Genomic DNA, 21625 nt, shown 5'->3' on the forward strand with positions numbered 1-21625 from the left:
TCAGTATCCACGGAATTTATTTTGACATAAAATTGCAGTCTGTACAAGTACAGGTATGAAAGATGGTATATGAGGAAATTCACAGTCAACAAAAATTTCTTCCTGGGGCCAGTGCGGGAAGCCCCGAGAGACACTATTTGAAGCATGTAGACGTCAGGTATGACCATACGGACATAATATATTATGTACATTTGAAACTGTAGGTGGTGCTCCAAGTGACATTAAAGGCACTTATTGACTGAAATCCAGGTAACCGATTCCACATCTCTAGTAATGGTAAGATATGCACAGAATGCAAACAAATTCTCAGTACAGGCACATTCCACTTCTTCCATTCATCAGAAACTATACCGGAATTTGGTTTTCCATGTGGCATTGCAGACTTATGTGATGAGGAAACACACAGTCATAACAGTCTGTTGAATGCAGCACACTGCATAGCTGGATTGTTCACAAGGAAGAGTCTTACATAACTAAAAATGAGGTCTTCTCTTACGGCCACTGAACTTTGTGTCTGCTCGAACTTCCCTGAGTTGACAAACAAAAATAATTATCAGTTAAGCACAAAACATTACAATTCCAAATAAGTGTAAACTGTATGCATATTGATTTACTTCAATCCACTAAATTAAAAACATTTGATGCATACTGGAAAAATGCTAAAAACTTTGCCGTTTCCAGAATTTGGCTATGTTTATGGAAAGTTCTATGCCTTTAAGACACGTCAAGCGAATGAGAGTGTCTCCAATTGGTCCAACAGGCTTTCCATGGCACAGTTCTTTATGGCACAGTTCCATCATGTGTCTGCTCTTATTTTTATATCAGCAGTAAATTTACTGCAACTCCATAGCCTTACAAAAAAAAAAATGTTTTGCAACAAAAAAATCCTCTTTAGGTTAAAAAAAATAAATAACAAATAAACATACATTGCAAGTGTCTGCCTTCATTTTCACCATTTCTTTGGCCTATCTGTACACAGTATAAAGCACACCCAGGTTTGCCATACTGCAAAGTGCCAGAAATAACACTGGAATTTTTTAGCAGCTTTAGAAAATGAAGAAAAGGTAGAGTATACCTTGAACAACTTTTTTTCCCCTCAACAGTTAAGAAAGGTTAGGATTTTTGTCATATATTCATCACTGTGCAATCCTTTTGAGGAGATTTACCCTCATATTCCAACTAAGGTCCACATTGTGTTAACTTTTGTATACCACAATTCCCAGCATACACTACACTATTCTCCTTTGAGTTGAAATAAATTTCAACAACATTGTTTACATGTCTGAACTGTCTGCATTTGGACGCATGCCCACAGACCTTACATCTGTGCTCATCTTCACATCTAAAAAAAAAAAAAAAATGCTATACAACTTCTATATTGTACTTGGTCAATATTGGCGATTCCAGATAGATATAGGTTAGGAAATGTAACTATAATAGTATGTATCTAATGGTGGGCATACATGATGCGATAAAACTGAATGATCGATTCGACAAAACTATTAAATCAGATATTGGTTAAGCAAGACAAAAATAAAATGGCTGAGTATTAACCCTTTTGCTGCCAGGTCCATACAACGTATGGCTCTACAGCACTGCTTCTAGCTGGCCAAGCCTGTACACCATCCGGATCTGCATTCCTCTTCTGCTATATGCTCATTGTCACTTTAATGACCATGAACCTATAGCAGAACTTTTCAGCAGATAGCTCTGATTAGCGGCTAACAAGCCATTGATCAGAACTATACGCCTCAAATGTTTTTAATTACAGTTTTGAGCACATTCCATTTTCATCATTTCACAAAAAGGCGCAATTTAAAATTTACAGATATTTGTTATTTATTAACTCCAGGGATGTTGAATTGCTATCACCCGACGCCCGGGACATGTAGTTCCGGGTAGGTACCGTATTTTTCGCTCCATAAGATGCACCTGACCATAAGACGCACCTAGGTTTTAGAGGTGAAAAACAAGAAAAAAAAAATATTCTGAACCAATGGACTGCAGACACAGTACAGGGGATGACCAGAGACTGCGGACACAGTACAGGAGATGACCAGGGACTGCGGACACAGTACAGGAGATGACCAGGGACTGCGGACACAGTACAGGAGATGACCAGGGACTGCGGACACAGTACAGGAGATGACCAGAGACTGCGGACACAGTACAGGAGATGACCAGAGACTGCGGTCAAAGTACAGGGGATGACCAGAGACTGCGGACACAGTACAGGAGATGACCAGGGACTGCGGACACAGTACAGGAGATGACCAGAGACTGCGGACACAGTACAGGAGATGACCAGAGACTGCGGACACAGTACAGGGGATGACCAGAGACTGCGGACACAGTACAGGGGATGACCAGAGACTGCGGACACAGTACAGGGGATGACCGGAGACTGCGGACACAGTACAGGGGATGACCGGAGACTGCGGACACAGTACAGGGGATGACCGGAGACTGCGGACACAGTACAGGGGATGACCGGAGACTGCGGACACAGTACGGGAGATGACCGGAGACTGCGGACACAGTACGGGAGATGACCGGAGACTGCGGACACAGTACGGGAGATGACCGGAGACTGCGGACACAGTACGGGAGATGACCGGAGACTGCGGACACAGTACAGGAGATGACCAGAGACTGCGGACACAGTACAGGAGATGACCAGAGACTGCGGACACAGTACAGGAGATGACCAGAGACTGCGGACACAGTACAGGAGATGACCAGAGACTGCGGACACAGTACAGGAGATGACCAGAGACTGCGGACACCGTACAGGAGATGACCAGAGACTGCGGACACCGTACAGGAGATGACCAGAGACTGCGGACACAGTACAGGAGATGACCAGAGACTGCGGACACAGTACAGGAGATGACCAGAGACTGCGGACACAGTACAGGAGATGACCAGAGACTGCGGACACAGTACAGGAGATGACCAGAGACTGCGGACACAGTACAGGAGATGACCAGAGACTGCGGACACAGTACAGGAGATGACCAGAGACTGCGGACACAGTACAGGAGATGACCAGAGACTGCGGACACAGTACAGGAGATGACCAGAGACTGCGGACACAGTACAGGAGATGACCAGAGACTGCGGACACAGTACAGGAGATGACCAGAGACTGCAGACACAGTACAGGGAATGACCAGAGACTGCAGACAGTGCAGGGAATGACCAGAGACTGCAGACAGTGCAGGGAATGACCAGAGACTGCAGACAGTGCAGGGAACGACCAGAGACTGCAGACAGTGAAGGGAATGATTAGAGACTGCTGACCTTTGGGGAGGGAGGGGGAGCGGGTACCTGAATTTGACAGGTACCTGCTCCCACTTCCGCGGAGTTGCCTTCCCTCTTCTTCCTGGGCCGGCTTCTGTGACAGCCGGGTGCCCACTGCGCATGTGTGAGAAGCGCTAGGCTTTGTGAATGGCCCGGCGCCTTCTGGGACCTTTCATGTGTCCCAGAAGACACCGGATTATTCACAAAGCGCAGCACATGCGCAGTGGGCACCCGGCTGTCATAGAAGCCAGCGCGGGAAGACTGTGCAGCGCTGGAGCGTGGAACAGGTAAGGCTCTGCAGGAGACAACAGCTGAGCGGCCGACCCGGTATTCTGACATGGTGGCCGCAAAAATACCGGCCGGCCGCTTTATATTCGCTCCATAAGACGCACTGACATTTTCCCCCCTTTTTTGGGGGGAAAAAAGTGCGTCTTATGGAGCGAAAAATACGGTAGTTTCCTTCTACCTTTAGCCCTGCTGCTTGTCCGCAGCAGGGCTCATGTGTCATCTTCTACACAGTGCCATCCTCTCCGCCCCCTCGTGTGAACCCCTCCCTGCCCATTATCTCCTGGGCTTCGCTTGCTCATCTGCGGGCCCGGTTCACCACCATCAGCTGGAGTGGAGGAAGGAGAGCGGACATGTCCACTCCCCTCCCCTTCTTGTCCTGACCCGGAAGTGACGTTATGATGTCACTTCTGGGTCCCCGTTGAGAGATTCACTAAATGTAATGCGGTGCGATGTGCACTTCTTTACATTCAGTGTAGTACAGGGGAGACATGCAGGGTCTTTTAGACCTTGGATGTCTCAATAAAGAGAACCTGTCACCTAATATCATCACATAGGGGACTTTGTCCTCTATGTGATGAAAAAAAATTAACTGTAAAAAAAAATATATATATATATTTGTAAAAAATGAAAGTTACACCTAAGCAAGCACATAACATCCCCCCCCCCCCCCAAAAAAATGAGCCCCACCCCCACATATACGCACGCACCGACATAAAAGCACACGCTGGGGCACCTACGCAGGTAAACGTCAATTGTGATACACATGTTACACATCGTTGCGCACGCCAGAATGAGAGCAATAATTCTAGCACCAGAGCTCCTCCGTAACACTATACTGATGGCCTATAAGGGGCTTGAAAAGCATCACCTATAGAAAATGTAGGGTACTGAAATTCACCGCCATTTCACAAGCGCATGCAAATTTAAGGTTTGGCATGTTGGATATCCATTTACTCGAACCTCATCTTTTATATTTTTCAAAAAAATAGTGCAATTTATTGCTTTTTTTGTGCCCTAAAATTAACTTACTTGTATTTTTACTGAAAGTTTGCAGTAATATCATGCGACAAAAAATTGTAACTACCACTTTTATTCTCTAGGGTCTCTGATGTTAGAAAATATATCATATTTGGGGGTTTTATGTAATCTTCAGCCCTAAAATTATTTTTCTAATCTTGTACAAAAAAAACAAAAATAGCTCTGGCAGCAAAAGGGATAAAGGATAAGCCTGACACTCCCCTTCCTGAGGAGCAGCCAGTCGGTGCTCATTACACTGCAAGGTCTCTCTCCTCCCTGCTAGTCCCCAAATGTGGTGCTGGAGCCAGGCAGGGGGGGGGGGGGGGATGGGGAGATAAACAGCACAATGTTAATAATGTTACACATTTTAAGTCGCCATAAAACCCCTTTTGTTTCTAAAACATTCTTAAAATCACCTCTGATTTAAATACGGTTTTAGTTAAAATTAATTTTTTTTCATCTGGACAAGTAGATTGTCATGAGGGACAAGTAGATTGGCGCACCGATTTAGTCCCTGGACAAGCAGTTTTTTCAAAAATTTCCACACCCCTGAACTTAATAGGAATTTAGCAGGAATTGTGCAAATTTTGCCATGTATGTATCCACTAATAATGATTTTAGTGTATTTTAAGTGAAAATAGCAATTTGATGAACATTTTCACAACTTATTGTGGGGTCTAAAAATCAGTAGCACCTTCTTTTTATTCTACTAGTCCTACAATTTTAGAAAATATATGGTTTGGGGGGTCTTTCACAAACTCTGAAAGTTGTAAGTGAAAAATTAAAATCTCCAGATTTTTAGAGAAATTTGGATATTTACATTTTTGTTTATGTTCGATTTTCACCATTTCGCAAAAAGGCACAATTTAAACTGTACAAATACATGTTATTAATTCAAAACAGGTTAACCTTTCATATATAGCAGGAATATTCTAAAATCTGCTGTGTTTTTATCTACTAATAATGATTTTGGTGCATTTTCAGCAAAAATATTGCTTTGATAAACATTTGTGCAAATATTGAACAGTCTTAAAAATCAGTAGCATCTTCTTATTCTACTGATCATGTGCTTTCAGAAAATATATGGTTTGGGGGGGTATTTTACAAACTCTGAAAGCTTTAAAGGGCAAAATAAAAAACGCAATAGAAACTTGCAAAAATGGTCTGGCCAGCTGGGTTTAAAAGTGGCACGAAGGGCCTGGCAGCAAAAGGGTTAAACAACAGACAGTGGCAGTTTCAATCAACCCAAGTCAATTGGTTGTGGTGGGGAAAAAAAAAAAAAATAATAATTGTACGAACTGATCAATGTCATTTTTCATGCTCTTGTGAATCACATATGATCAATCTACATGTAAGAGCACAAAAAAATGAATAACCTTGTGCGAAATTTATTTTTTTTTGCCACAAGAGATTGACTTGGGTTTGACTGAAGAAGTCAACATTTGTTGCTTATCACTCAATCATGCCATTTTTTGCCTTGCTCAGTGTCCAAGTTGATCAATTTGTTAAATCTGACACTGATCATTCGGTCTTATTGCAATGTGTATGGCCACCATAAGTGACTACCTGTATTTATTTGTGGTATAATTCCTTTAAGACCCAGCAGAAGCCTTCGGGGTAAATAACGAAGGCAGTAGACTACCAAAGCATAGTATCCTGCTAGAAGCATCTGGCTTGTCATGCTCTGCATGTTTAGCAAACAATCCTCAGCCTGGTAATTGAAGAATATGACATGTAAGGGATGAATCTGGTACACATATTTCTGAAAATTTGGGCTGGAACCTGCTGACAAACTCCCACTGTGTACAATCATAGTGAGAGTTGGGCGCGCCAGCGCATTCTGTACCTGGAAGAACCCAGCAATATACAGGTATGTCGCTGTGACTGTATTATTGTTATTATACAGTATTTATATAGCACCAACAGTTCGCTCAGCGCTGTACATTACAATGGGGGACAATACATGAGACAGTACAATAACAATACAATGAGATACACGAGGGGTTCGAGGGCCCTGCTCCTTGGAGCTTACAATCTAGGAGGGAGGGGATAGTGGTACGGGAGGAAAAGCTGTGGGGGGTGGAGTGGTAGGAAGAGTGGAGATCAGCAGTTAGCAGAGGGTGGGGTAGGCGTCCCTGAAGAGGTGGGTTTTTAGGGCGACTGTAGGGGTCGCCCCTCTGCTGTATGCTGTGGGTGGGAGATCTGCAAGTGGTTAAGCAGCTCATAGATTATGCAATTTTCTTTTCTTCCGTGACAGGTGAAAAGAAGAAGATTGCTCGATTCCCCCATCAACACGGACTGTGAATCCCTTCCCTCCCACAGTGCTCTTGTGTTCTAGGAGTCTTCCCTTCCAGCAGAACACAATGATCACTGATTGCATGAAAAAAAAAAAAATCAGACAAACTGGTTGTACTGAACTCGATCAATGGATGGACTTCAGTACAGCCAGCCAGCCCATGGATGGATCCAATCTCAAGCTAGTCCGAGATTTGACTCATCTATGGCCAGCTTTAGGGAAACTGTTAAGAGTTTAGTTTCAGTACGCTTCTCCCTGCAGCTAGCAGGAATGCCATTCTTAAACTGAGAACCTTGAACTGTAAGCCCAAACCGAAAATATCTAATTAAAGGAGCCCTATTCTGACTTCATGAGACTTTGACATCATCAAAAATAAAATGACAGCTACTCACTTTCCTTGCCGTCTGCGTCGTTCTTTCTTTTCAATTATCCAGTCTCTGCTCTTCTTCACAGATTTCCCTTTGGCATTTTTAAATCTCATCCTGTGTGTCAGGAAATGGTTATTATTCTGTTATGGTGTAAATGTAAGAGGCAGGAAAACACGCCAGCACCTAATAGCAGGCATGACGTAGAACCTCTTTTACTGTGGTCTGTCTTGTAAGCTGTAAGGTAGACCCTGTTCCTTCCAGCATAAGTAGACAGACATTTGTGTCAGCACACCAAGTAATATTTCACATAGAGAATCAGTACGGATTCAATAGACAATGATATTATTTTAAACTTCTAAAACTGTAGAAAAATTAACACCAATTAACTGTGAGAAAGGTCAACTGTGATATTCTGCCATAAGCAGGTGTGGGGGAGAGAAAATCTGCAAAACTGTATGGTGACTCTGCAGCTCCATCTTCTGGCAGCACAGTGTAACAACAAGGAAACACAGAAGGCATTGAGCTATCTGGACCAATAAGCCAAAACAGCAAAATGTGGATTCATCTGAATATTAAAACATCTACAAAAAATACTAAGGGTTTTATTTAAAAACCAGTAAGCTTTACCATGGCTATACCACTGCTTTAAAAAGTAAAAGAAGCACACTTATAAAGCCCTACAGCATTAAAGTGGTTGTAAACCTCAGACATGAAATATGAACAAAGCATATCCCTCTATAGTGTGCACTTGTCTCAATCCAGAGCACTAAGTGTCTTTTCTGACGGTCGCTTCTGTTCCTTTGCATGAATTACCTCTTTCAAATTTTCCTGACACCAAGAAAAAAGAGGTTACAGGAGAGGGACCTCCAGCACACAACCTGTAATTGACAGCCTCAACTCTGTTCCTGTGTGCTGTGTGAAGGGGGGGGGGGGTCCATTCCCTCTGTTCTCAGAGCTCTCCTCACTGAGCTCTACAGTGTGTAACCAGCTCCCCACCCCCTGTTTTATGAATGCTCAGACAAGCTTTATACATTCTGGACTTTGAATGGATGTAAAAAAGACTGCAGATAAACAGGTACAAATTATGTAGGGGGATTTGTTTCTTTTGTGTATCAACTGAGGCCAGTCACTTCACTGGGTATATGTAAGGGTATGCAACCACTTTAAGCAGAGAAAACTTGGACATAGAGCAGGCTCCACACCAAGGCCTGCATTTCATGAATGGGCTGTAAAATGCAGGCCAAAGTGTGGCGCATTACTGTTGTTACTGTGTATACAGTGGAGAACAGAAAGCAATATCCACTCTCTGTCATACATCAAACACTGAATTGTGCACAATAACAATATACGTTTTAAACTAAGTACATATACCACAAAATTACCTCTCTTTGATAAATGAAGCTTGATGCGTTACTCCTTGTTCTGCTGACATTTCACCCAAACCCTGTAAACATAAAAGCACAAACTGATAAAAAAAATGTATCCTCCATAACTGTGCTGGACACAGGTACCGCGCTGGCAGGCTAATAGTACAGCAAAATGCTTGCTACCTTGTCAGAACACCTCACATGCACTTGTTAAAAAGTCAGTAACTCAAAAGTAGTCAAAACAATAAGATTGACAACCCCAAAAGCTTGGATCTTCCAAAACAAATCTACAATGACAGTGTATTTATGCTTCAAGTTTTATTTTATTTTGTCCACTTCCACATCCTGCATGCTAAGTCATCCAAAGAGCGTATCAGTGGTTTTTCCTTCCCTAAATATTTGTATTTTCTTTATAGGTCAGTCAAATGAACAGCTAGGGGAATGAACTCAACAGCAATGACAAACACAAAAGTATGTCATATAACCACAAGTTTGTTTTTTGTTTTTTTACTTTCAGCATTGATGTATACGCTATATAGGCCAGTTCCATAGTCATAAGCCTATAGCCAGTTTACTGTAGTAAGCATTCAATGTATGTAGCCAAAAACTAGTGGCTATGAATAATTGCAGATACTTCTACTGCTCTGACTGCAGTGTGCCAGGGTCAGGATCACGCAGATTGTGCCTTAATGGCAGCCCTTGAGATAAGTGTAATAAAGGATTTTACATTTACCCTAATTCAGAGACCAATGTGTTCTTCTTTACTTTAGAACTATTGAATACCTTGCATTCATGTTGATGCTAGAACAGAGGTTTGCAACTATTCGGGCCAGTGAACTGAATGTAATGCAGGATGCGAAAAAACCTGTCTGGGTAAACTTACCTTAGGTAACACCCCTGATATTCCGGCAAACAGACACAGGAAAAATCTGGGGGAACAGACAAATCAGTAAGCATTTGTGTGAATGCATATAAATGAATGAATACACTCTGTTGGGAGTGACCTTTCAGACTTTAACCCCTTGGCGCCGATGCCTCCCGGCCCTTTAAGGGTTTCAGAAGCCGGGGGGCGGGGCAGGGTTTTAGGGTCATGTGACTGCCGTGATTCGCTGTCACATGATCGGGAAAGGTCCCGATCGTAAGAGAAGATCAGGACCTTTCCGTGAGTACCAGACATGTGTGCTGGGAGCACGCAGGGCGTGCGCTCTCAGCACTTATGTTTTTCTTAATTGCACACAAATGTGCGGCCGCTCTGCGTCAAGGCCCACACACTGGGAGGTTGCACATTTGCGTGCGATCAGCGCCAAGAGTTTAAGGTATTAGTGCCAATGGATGAGGAAAGTAAACCTACTTTCTACATACAAATAAAGCACTTTAACACCCGAGATCCAAAACAGAATTGTATATATAGCACTAGAAGTAGTACAACGTTCATGTTGAAAGTTTCAGAAAAAAAAATTTAATTCTATAGTCGTAATTGTTACTGGCAAAAAATACAAAAAGTATTTATCACCAGGAACATCCCGTCAAGTTAACTACTTTCAGCAATGTTCACAGTGTACTCCTAAGTGGCATACTAGTTGGAAGACATGTCAATGACGTGTCAAGCAATGAAGCTGGACAGACAGGTTTTTGGCTACATTTTATATTCTAATGAAACCAATGCTTCTAAGAAGCAAAACATGTGAGAAAATAATATTTTCGGTTTGTAGAAAAAAAAAAAAAGAAAGACTTACTTTTTAGCCTTTGTACTGTTAGGATAATCGACTACCATCCCTCCAGTAAATCCAGCTCTCATTGCCTGGGCTGTCACTAATTCCAACTTCAAGAGAAGATACACAGCACATAAATAAACTCTATAGTCAAATATCTTTTAAAAACAAAACAAATCAACAGCTATAGCACTGCATGTATGAAGTTTATTTAAAGTAGAATCCCAGCTTTCTAAGCTGGCCCATACAAACAATTTCCATTACATAACTGTGCTGCTGGTGTGTGTGCATTGTAATGCACTGCAGTAGCATTAGCCACATACAGTAAGTGGCGCTGTGCTCCGTCAATGATATGGGTGACTGCCCATCTGCTACTGGAATTAAAGAAATGTGGCCTGAGTGCTTCTTCACCTTATAATTTTATCAATGAACAGAAGGCTTCCTCTGATTGGCCAAGGTAGAAATCGTGACGTCATCCATCCGCCTCTTAACCTCAGCCAGTCAGAGGAAACCTTGTATTCATTCGTAAAATACAAGGCTTCCTGTGAACGGCTGAGTAGCGGTCAGCCAAACTCAATTTTGTACAGGAGTCAGACAGGAGGTTCCCATCCCGCTGCTGGAACACAGCACTGTATACTGTATGTATGATGCTACATACAGTTTATACAGTCACACAGCTACTGCATGTGTTGCTGAAGGAAATAGTTTGATTGAATCAGTTTGGTCCAAATTAACTTTTTAAAGTTCACTAAAATCTGGAGTTAGGCTTTAATGTAAAATGAAAGCTGGAATTCTACATTAAGATCTTTATTTAGAAAATGACATTACTGCCCATTACCCCATGAGGCTTTATTGTGTGAAAAGTCATATGCTCCACAATCAAAAGAAAAGTTCTAAGATCTAGGTTGATTTTATCTTATGAAACAGGGACCTCTTCATTCAGAAAAACACAGAGCTCGAGGAACTATTTTTCAATTAACAAGATATTAAAGTGTTTGTAAAGGCTAAAGATTTTTTACCTTTATGCATTCCATGCATTAAAGTAAAAAACCCTCACTATACAAAACACAACCCAGCCTCCCTAATACTTACATGAGCCTGATCCAGAGATGTGTACAAGAGCGGCTGCTGTCCTGGGCCAGTGCCAGGACAAGGTCATCTAGAGCCCAGGGCAAAGATGCCAAACTGTGCCCTCCCCAAAGATGTATAAGGCATCATGTGTCAGCAAAAATTCCCCCTCCCCCAAAGAAAGGAAAAAAAGCACTAATTGGCCCCTAGGCATAAATTTTCTTTGCAAACCAATATTCCCCTTCTGCTAGTACAACCCCCCCCCCCATTCCCCCTCTAAGCTCAAATCCTCTCTGTCCCTAAATCTCCCCCGCTAGCACAACCCCCCACCCTCTTGGCACACCTAATTTCCCTTCCTAGCCCAAATACCCCCCCAGTCAACCCTACTAGCACAGATCCCTCCCCAAATGTACCCGATTAGCACAAATACCCATTAATCATCCTCCCCCTTCCTAACACAAATTCCTCACCCCCCCAATTTCCCCTTCTAACACAATCCCGAAATCCCCCCCCTCCTAGCACAAAACATCTTGCCCCATTCCCTCGCAGACAAAACCCAAATCACTCCTCCTAGCACATCCTACCCAAATTTTCCTTCTAGAACAAATGTGAACAAATCCCAGTCACCCCCCCAAATATCCCCTCCCAGCACAAATCCACCCTTCCAACCCCTCCCCCCCCGCCCAGCACAAATATCCCCCAATCATCCTTACTAGCACAAAGGCTTCCCCCCAAATCTCCCCCTTTTAACACCCTCAAGATATCCCCTCAAAAGTCCCAATCCGACTTCCAGCTGCGTTTTTTGAGCAGATTTAGCATATGTAATCCAGCACTAAGCTGACAGGGGTACTGATAACACTGTCACTCCTCCTGTCAGCTTGTAGTGGCAGAAATTCTCCTGGCTGCCCCTTCCCACATGCTACAGACACCCAGGGCAGCCACCCTTCCAGACCCTGGACCCGGCTCTCTGCCTCCTCATTGGCTCAGAGAGAGCAGCGGAAGCCATTGCTTCTGCTGCTGTCAATCAAAGCCAGTGAGGAGGGAGCAGGAGGTGAGGCTATAGATGCAGCCAGCGTGGCCCGGGAGCAAACTTGCATGAGTACCCCCCCTTCCCCAGCAATTGGCTTGATGGGGGGGCGCACTTTAATGGAGAGGAGCCAGGAGCACCGCTGCGGAAAGGTTTGTTGTTGGTTTATTTTTTATTGAGCAGTTATTAGAACGTTAAATACTGTACATTGTGCAGCACAGCTTCAAATATTTTTTTTCTTAAAAAAAAGCTGCAGGATAGACCTCAATGAAATTATTTTTATTATTATATTTATTATGGTCTGTGAACTCAGGATACAGAGATACAGGGAAAAAGTATTATTACAAAAAAAAAAAAAGCCCAGACCTGCTCAGCATTTTCAGGATACAGCTGCAGAACTGCACGGGAGCCACGAGCCTGCCAAAAGAAGTACAAAGTGTGTTAAAAGTTCCACAGATTTCATGGGACACATGAATTGCAACTTTATGATAGGTTCATATGTATGAGATTGGTGTGGGTTATGTTTGCACAGGCATAGTAGCCCATTTATTGGAATGGGCTGCTGCACCTGCAAGAAACACAGGAAAAAGGTCCTTGCACCTTTTTAAAATCGCAGCTGCACAGAAACTGCATAGTACTTTTACATCACAAGATTTCCCACACCAGATGTGTGGGGTGACATTAAGACTTAAAGAAGCCCCACATATCTGCTACATATCAGCATGGTTTGCCTGCGGGTGTGGGAATGCATGCGATTCACATGCATCCACGCATATATATGTTAACGAAACAATAAGTACAATTAAGCATATCAATCCAATAGGACCAGAAGCAGAATGATAAAACTCTCTAACAAAGTCTTATTTGAGCACAAATGAGCCTCCATGGGATATTAAAATAAATCAGTGCAAACGGCAATGAGGATAAGTCAATTGCAGTCACCAGCATTGATTACAAATCTATTTACAGTATTCTCATCAGTGAAATCAGAAATCTGATTAGTTGCAATAGGTTACTGCAACTTGCTCACTTAGCTTTCCTCCTTCCCACCAGCGCATAATCATGTTTGGCTGCCAGGACCAAAAGAAAAAGGGACAGCGCTGGCGCTTACTGATTGAAGACTTAGATACACATCTCTGTCACATGTCTTCAACCTGTATATTTTCAGAGTCATGAATCAGAGTATACAGGGGGCTGGCTACTTTCGATTTCTTGAAGCTGAACAGAGTGGCAAGAGAGAGAAGGGAAGGTGGGAATGTTTCGCTGGGGAGAGTTGGTAAGCTAACCTTTTGCTTTGCCTTCCATGAGAAAACTGCAGATTTACTTTAAGCCCGTGTCAGCCTAGGAAAATCAATACGTGCCCTGCTATCCAGAGTGTTTTTCCTATGCTCGCTAAGGAACTGGTGCTCAGGAGCAATTGTTTCTTGGAGACCGACATTGCCCACCTTCCCCTTCCTGTTCCCTTGGCCATTCATAAAACTGATCCTAATCATCTCCTAGAATGCACTGCAGTCTATGAATGGGGAAGGAGCAGATAAATGGAAAGATCCCCCCCCCACCCATTCACAGAAAGAATTTCTGGAAGAAGAATAGTAGGAGTAAAAGTTGCAGCCACTGTTATAAATCCCCACAGGGCCAGAAGTTCACAGATATGGGGAGGTCTCCAGCATCACTGAGAAGTGCAATTACAGTAACCAGAAGCCAGCATAATGTGAGACACATCATTAGAGGTACATTATTACACTGGTGAGGTATACACAAAAATATTTTTACAAAAAACTTCAGCTTTAATACAGAGGCACATTCTGAAAGCAAGGCAGATGGTGATTAAATCTCTCATACACCTTCCTTTGCAGGCACAGATGTATGAGCTCCCTCTCTAATTAGAACAGACAGTGAATCTTAAACTTGATGCCTCGGTCCAGAAAATGTTACTGAAAAATCACCAGATCCACCAATAGCTTGCCAGGGCGAATGATTTAGGAAAAACTTGTGGCTGCCCAATTGATAGATACAACCAACGAGGTCCCCCCCCTTGGGAGCTGAAGCACATTGGGAGATGCTCTTTATATTATGTTATACCATGTACTGATACGCGTTCTGGATCATTTTCATATTTGAGTGTATTCATTTGGAATATTAAGTGATTTGTATATAACGGTCAATTTGTTATATTCCGGCAAAACCTTTACCTAAAGAATTAAAAAAAAAAAAAAGGACAGACAGTGAAATTATCACTCTTAAAAAAGTTGGCCTACATGGCCGACTTTTTAACTTTCTTTCATGACATTTAATGGAGCCACCTTTTAAATCAGAAACCATATTTATTTGAGGTTTCTGATTAGGTTAATCAGAACAGATAGAGCAATAAAGCTTCAAAGTAGTTATTTGTCACTATAGGCCAGTGATGGCGAAGCTTTTTGAGCCCGAGTGCCCAAACTGCAACCCAAAACCAACTTATTTCTTTCAAAGTGCCAACACTGCAATGAAACCTGAATATCGAGCTTTTGGTTTAGAAAAAACAACTCGTACAGTAGTGCAAACTAATTAACAGTACAGGGATGACCAGAGACTGCGGACAGTACAGGGATGACCAGAGACTGCGGACACAGTACAGGGATGACCAGAGACTGCGGACACAGTACAGGGATGACCAGAGACTGCAGACACAGTACAGGGATTACCAGAGACTGCGGACACAGTACAGGGATGACCAGAGACTGCGGACACAGTACAGGGATGACCAGAGACTGCGGACACAGTACAGGAGATGACCAGAGACTGCGGACACAGTACAGGGATGACCAGAGACTGCGGACACAGTACAGGGATGACCAGAGACTGCGGACACAGTACAGGAGATGACCAGAGACTGCGGACACGGTACAGGAGATGACCAGAGACTGCGGACACGGTACAGGAGATGACCAGAGACTGCAGACACAGTACAGGGATGACCAGAGACTGCAGACACAGTACAGGGATGACCAGAGACTGCGGACACAGTACAGGGATGACCAGAGACTGCGGACACAGTACAGGAGATGACCAGAGACTGCGGACACAGTACAGGAGATGACCAGAGACTGCAGACACAGTACAGGGGATGACCAGAGACTGCGGACAGTACAGGGGATGACCAGAGACTGCGGACAGTACAGGGGATGACCAGAGACTGCGGACAGTACAGGAGATGACCAGAGACTGCGGACAGTACAGGAGATGACCAGAGACTGCGGACACAGTACAGGAGATGACCAGAGACTGCAGACACAGTACAGGGGATGACCAGAGACTGCGGACAGTACAGGGGATGACCAGAGACTGCGGACAGTACAGGGATGACCAGAGACTGCGGACACAGTACAGGGATGACCAGAGACTGCGGACACAGTACAGGGATGACCAGAGACTGCAGACACAGTACAGGGATGACCAGAGACTGCGGACACAGTACAGGGATGACCAGAGACTGCGGACACAGTACAGGAGATGACCAGAGACTGCGGACACAGTACAGGAGATGACCAGAGACTGCAGACACAGTACAGGGGATGACCAGAGACTGCGGACAGTACAGGGGATGACCAGAGACTGCGGACAGTACAGGGGATGACCAGAGACTGCGGACAGTACAGGGATGACCAGAGACTGCGGACACAGTACAGGGATGACCAGAGACTGCGGACACAGTACAGGGATGACCAGAGACTGCGGACACAGTACAGGAGATGACCAGAGACTGCGGACATAGTACAGGAGATGACCAGAGACTGCGGACATAGTACAGGAGATGACCAGAGACTGCGGACATAGTACAGGAGATGACCAGAGACTGCGGACATAGTACAGGAGATGACCAGAGACTGCGGACAGTACAGGGATGACCAGAGACTGCGGACAGTACAGGAGATGACCAGAGACTGCGGACATAGTACAGGAGATGACCAGAGACTGCGGACATAGTACAGGAGATGACCAGAGACTGCGGACATAGTACAGGAGATGACCAGAGACTGCGGACATAGTACAGGAGATGACCAGAGACTGCGGACATAGTACAGGAGATGACCAGAGACTGCGGACAGTACAGGAGATGACCAGAGACTGCGGACAGTACAGGAGATGACCAGAGACTGCGGACACAGTACAGGGATGACCAGAGACTGCGGAAAGCACATGGATGACCAGAGACTGCAGACAGTGAAGGGAATGACCAGAGACTGCTGACCTTTGGGGAGGGAGGGGGAGCGGGTACCTGAATTTGACAGGTACCCGCTCTTACTTCCGCAGAGTTTTTTTTTTTATCTTACCTGTTCCTTTATCCAGCCGCGCGCTGTCTTCCCGGCTTCTGTAGTGTGGGCGCTCGTCGGACAGCCGGATGCCCAGTGCGCATGCGCGAGAAGCGCTGCGCTTTGTGATTGGTCCGGCGGCTTCTGGGATCTGTCATGTGTCCCAGGTACCGCCTTACCATTCACAAAGAGGTATTCTGACACGGCGGCGGTGGAAATACCGGACCGGCCGCTCTATATTCGCTCCATAAGACGCACTGACATTTTCCCCCCTTTTTTGGGGGAAAAAAAAGTGCGTCTTATGGAGCGAAAAATACGGTATTCTCCTGGCGTGCTTACAGATAAGGCTCGGCGTGCCGGCTGAGGCACGCGTGCCACGGGTTCGCCATCACTGCTATAGGCTGTAATTATAAATACTGCAGAATTCTTCATTACAGTATCTTAATGCTGGGTCAAACACTGTGTAGATACTAAAAAAAAAAAAAAAAAATCACAATTATTTTTCTCATACATTTCCTATACCAGTATACATACCAAGGCAGAGTAAAGAGTTGTGAAAAAGCGGAAGAGACGGCGCGGGGGATTGTGACTTTTCTTGTCAGCATTACAAAGCCATTGCAGAGCTGAAATGCTGAGAAATAAAACAATTTGTGTTAATGCCAACCCTCAGACATGCATACTACAACTATAGTTTTCTTTATTTCACTGACCATTACTACAGTTGACAGTCTCATGTGATAAAGATTACATGCTAATTACTACCAACAATATATGAAATACAACTAGAACACTTACTATACAGCCATCATACCTTATGCAACCATCAAAGGTCCCAGGACGAAAAGGGACACCCTGACCCATATCACCTAGGATAAGATCCCCTTCAACTTCCCGATCCAATGCCACATCTGCAGAAAGCAAAACTATAATGTAAACAAAATTACTAAAACATCAGCATGAAGGCATAATGGTTACCAATTGTCCCCATTTCCCAGGGACAGTTCTCTGTTTTAGGAGGTCTGTCCCTAAGAAACAAATGTCCCTGACCGTTTGGTAGTACAATGCGGGGGATTTGCTAGGGTTTGATACCTGCATTTCTTGTGGTTCCTAACACTGTGACAGCCAGACTTTTTTTTTTTTTCAACACTGCATTGACGTTTCTGGCTTCTTAAAGACGTGACAGGTCCCTGAAGACTACGGGCCAGTCTCAAAGCGCAGCACTTCTCACGCATGCGCAGTGGGCACCCAGCTGTGAAGCCGCAAGCTGTCACAGCCGGGTGCCCACACTAAAGATGCCGGCGCCAGGGACAGAAGATGGCTGGTGAAACCAGCGGTGGTGAGGACACCGCTGGACCAAGGGACAGGTAAGTATCTGTATTTTAAGAGTTAGTAGCTACAGTTTTTGTAGCTGCTGAATTAAATTTTTTTTTTTTCAGGTGGAACTCTGCTTTAAGATCTCAGACACAGTGGCTTTACAGGGCCAAGTTAGGCTCCCCCCAAGTTCCTCCTCAGCTCCAATATGCAGTGTCACATGACGCTGCTGAGGACTTCCCCCTCACTGTGCCCTGGAGCTATATCTGAGGTCTGTTGGGTGAACTTCAGGGGAAGAGGTTTGTACTGGGAAGGCAAAGTTTGTACTGGGGAAGAGGTCTGTGCTGAAGGATATATGAGGAGGGTGGGGGTGGAAGTGAGAGGTCAGTACTGGGAAGGAAAGGTCTGCATGGAGAACTGAACCCTGCTCTCCACACGGCACACACTTCTGACTCCTGCATCTGTACTGGAAAGGGGGAGGAAATGTTTGGTTCTACTGTATACACTGGCCTGAGTGTTACATACTCTTGAACCCTGTACACGCTTCGTGCATTATTCATTCCTGACCCTGCATCTGTACAGTGGGAGAATAAAACTTTGGTTCGACTGTGTGTGTGTTACACACACCTGAACCCTGCACTCTGTGTGTGTCTCTCTCAATGTCTGCCTCTTGTTGCAAAGTCTGTAACCAGTTGTTACAGGGTATGTTAAAAATAGAGGCTTCGTTTTGTGAGTGTGGCTACAAAAGGGGTGTAATTTGTATGTTTGGTTTAAAAATGGGCAAGGTCAGTAGGGTGCCCCTGGAGTTCATTTTGAAAATCTGGCAACCTACCCAGCATGGCAGTACTGATGTCTATTCCAACCCAATGATGTCCCTGTTCAGTTATGTAATCTCCACTCAGCCCCGAGCCACAGCTATAGAATAAATGGGAAAAGGATTGTAATGCAAAGTTTATATTCTACAAGACTGAACATACACACATATTCAATTTAAAGAACATTCTGTTAAATTCCTAATGAGGGAATATACCCCACATCCAGCAGGTAGCATGGCTGATCTTCTGGCAAGCACAAGAGCTCTACCGCACGCTCTGACATCTGCGATTGGATATCAATTATACGAGAGCTAAGTAAAAAGAAAAAAAAAACAATCTTAACACACCGTTACAATTGTCTGCCAAACAGAGTGCACAAAACACATTTCTTCCTTACTTCTGGGTATATTTTCTTGCTTCATCTTCATTGTAAAACTAAAATAAAATAATACAGATTAGAACTGCAGCAGTTCCAGAGTAAACAGCAGACAGAAAATGTTGTTCTGATCATACATATAGTTAAAGTGGTATTGAACATACATTTGGAAAAACTGCTGACAGGTATGGTTTATACAACTAAAGAGACCCTAGTGCTTTCTACTGTCATAAATGCCTCTACCTGCCTGTCAGCAGTAATTTGATCTGAGACATGCATGTGCAGTGCAAACAACATTTACAGCACCGGAGTCTGCGACTCCCATGCTTGTGTGGAAGTGGTGTCATTGAGGCCCTGCCATTCAAGCGGCCAAAGACGACCAGGCAAAAATGGAAGAGCACAGTACTAGGGGACCATTTTTTTTTTTCATTTTCATTTTGACGGCATTTAATACTGCTTTGAAGTTAAATTCCAGGTATTGTTTGTACTGTATAGTTACATTGGTTCATCTTGTAACAGTGTCGATATACATATTCCATACCTGTATGCCAGCTATGGAAGTGAGGAATCACTGTAGTAGGCATGCTACTACAGTGATCGCTGCTGTCTTCCGGGTCCCATAATGGGGGGCTCTCTATGGAGACATTGGGGGTCTATTAGACACCAATGTCTCCCCTACCCTCCAAAGCATCTAACCAAGCAAAGATCTGCTCAGTTACATGTGTCTCTAGCTGTATCAGACAGAGAACGATGTCTCAGAAACCGGACATGACCAAATTATTGTTCAGGCAGAGGAGATCCGCTTGCCCACCATTTTGAAGCCCTTTGCTGTGGTCCAGGGCTCCAGGTAAAAGCGAGAGAGCTCTGAAACATACAGCAAGGGAAAACACTCCCCCCACACTGTGAAAGTGATCAGCAGCTATACAGTTGCCAAATCACTTTTACTTTACAGCCTGGAGCCCCCTGAGAAAAACAGGCACAAGCTGAGGACTGCAATTTTTTTTTTTTTTTTCCACTTTGACTGGAACTTCACTTTAAGAACTACAAAATTCTAACAAATAATACATTGTAACCTATACCACATGAGTCTAAAATATTTACTTGTTATCTATATGGTATGTTGTGTGTATTTCTCCACAGCTCTGTCTCTTCCGCTTTCTCTCCTCCTTTAACACCTCTACCCCTTCCCCCCTTTTCTTCCCTTCCCCTGCCTCTTCCACACTTGTCCACCTTACCCCCCAAGAAAGCATTCTCTGATTGGACAAGGTAAGGCAGCAATGTCATGAACTCCACCTCATCCAATCACAGAATGCTTTGCATTCATCTTTAAAAATGTCTCTGTAAAGAGTACCTGTCACCTGCCCAATGGTAACGCATAGGAGTTTTTTAACCCCTTGTGATAGCAATAAAGTTAAATAAATTAAAAACTAAACAAAAAAAAAAAAGTAACTGTAAACCTGCTGCCCTGCACACACCCGCAAATGCAAACAAACGCGCACAGGGTGTATGAAGACCGCAATCGCACCACATATGTGAAGTACCGCCGAGAACGTCAGAGTGACAGCAATAATTCTAGGGCTATAGCTCATAGGTAAGTCTAAATTGATAAGCTGTCAAGGTTTTTACAGCTCACCATGGAAATTTTTGCATATCCTCATTTTTCACAATATCACGGGTGCATGCATTTTTTTTAAGACTTGACATGTTTGGTATCTATTTGCTTGACACAACATCATCTTTCATATTTTATCACAACATTGGATATTATGGTGTTTGTTTGCTATAAAATTCATTTTATTATATTTTTTCCCAAAAATATGCGTTTAACAAACAGTTGCACAAATATTGCTCAATATAAATATTTTTAACTATCTTTTTACTCTACAGAGTCTCTGCTTTTAGAAAGTATATAATCTTCAGGGGTTTTCAGTAATTCCATAGCCAAAAATTGCAGATTTTTACGTCTGCAAAAAATGAAATAAATGCTCTCGTGCCCAAATGGTTAAAAAAATACTCCAGCCATATAAAAGTTCGTTCGTTCGTCCCTTCCCCCCTCACCAGTTCTGGGGGTCCAGTCTGCTCCGGTCTTCTCACACTCCCAGCCATGATTCCAAACTCTGTAAACTCGTGCTGTCCGCGCACACATTGAACGTCATGGCGCACAGCACGCAACTCGGTAGATGTCGAAATGTATGAGTCATTTTTGTCTCCACGATTTGACATCTTGTTGGAGTTCATTTCTATTAATAAATGTACTAGAAGTCTTCAACAAAATGGCTTCCACGGGATTCTTGGCTCCTATATTTGGAGACGGGGACCGTAGGAAGAAGTGAACTTTTGCAACCTGTGTTCGGGTTTGTGAGGTGCAAGCCTCGTTGTGGAGTA

General features: G+C 43.8%; 1 protein-coding gene across 2 annotated transcripts; it reads right to left on the reverse strand.

The window, feature by feature from the left end:
• Nucleotides 1-21410, reverse strand: BUD23 (BUD23 rRNA methyltransferase and ribosome maturation factor). Of its 2 annotated transcripts, XM_089657326.1 has the most exons (12): nt 21299-21410; nt 19262-19299; nt 19080-19175; nt 18882-18964; nt 17550-17646; nt 17273-17369; nt 12813-12863; nt 10376-10461; nt 9523-9568; nt 8655-8716; nt 7297-7386; nt 1-528 (listed from the first exon to the last, which is right to left on the reverse strand). In XM_089657326.1, exons 1-12 carry the CDS (start codon nt 21344-21346, stop codon nt 474-476), a joined length of 849 nt encoding a protein of 282 aa, XP_089513452.1. In that variant the 5' UTR covers nt 21347-21410; the 3' UTR covers nt 1-473. The 2 variants fall into 2 exon arrangements, with proteins under 2 accessions (XP_089513452.1, XP_089513457.1); XM_089657331.1 differs by lacking the exon at nt 7297-7386.
• Between the last annotated feature and the right edge of the window lie 215 nt (nt 21411-21625).

The sequence above is a fragment of the Staurois parvus genome, unplaced genomic scaffold, assembly GCF_062004578.1.
Source record: "Staurois parvus isolate SC_StPar_1 unplaced genomic scaffold, SC_StPar_1.0 ptg000029l, whole genome shotgun sequence".
NCBI classification, from domain to species: Eukaryota; Metazoa; Chordata; class Amphibia; order Anura; family Ranidae; genus Staurois; species Staurois parvus.

What these genes read in the sequence shown, in the direction of transcription:
- BUD23 (XM_089657326.1), bottom strand. Translation starts at nt 21,346, where the DNA reads ATGGCTGGGAGTGTGAGAAGACCGGAGCAGACTGGACCCCCAGAACTG. An exon ending in ACCTTTGATGGTTGCATAAG is followed by an intron (nt 17,370 to 17,549) that starts GTATGATGGCTG and finishes TTTATTTCTCAG; the next exon opens with CATTTCAGCTCTGCAATGGC. An exon ending in CAACTCTTTACTCTGCCTTG is followed by an intron (nt 12,864 to 17,272) that starts GTATGTATACTG and finishes TTCTTTTGGCAG; the next exon opens with GCTCGTGGCTCCCGTGCAGT.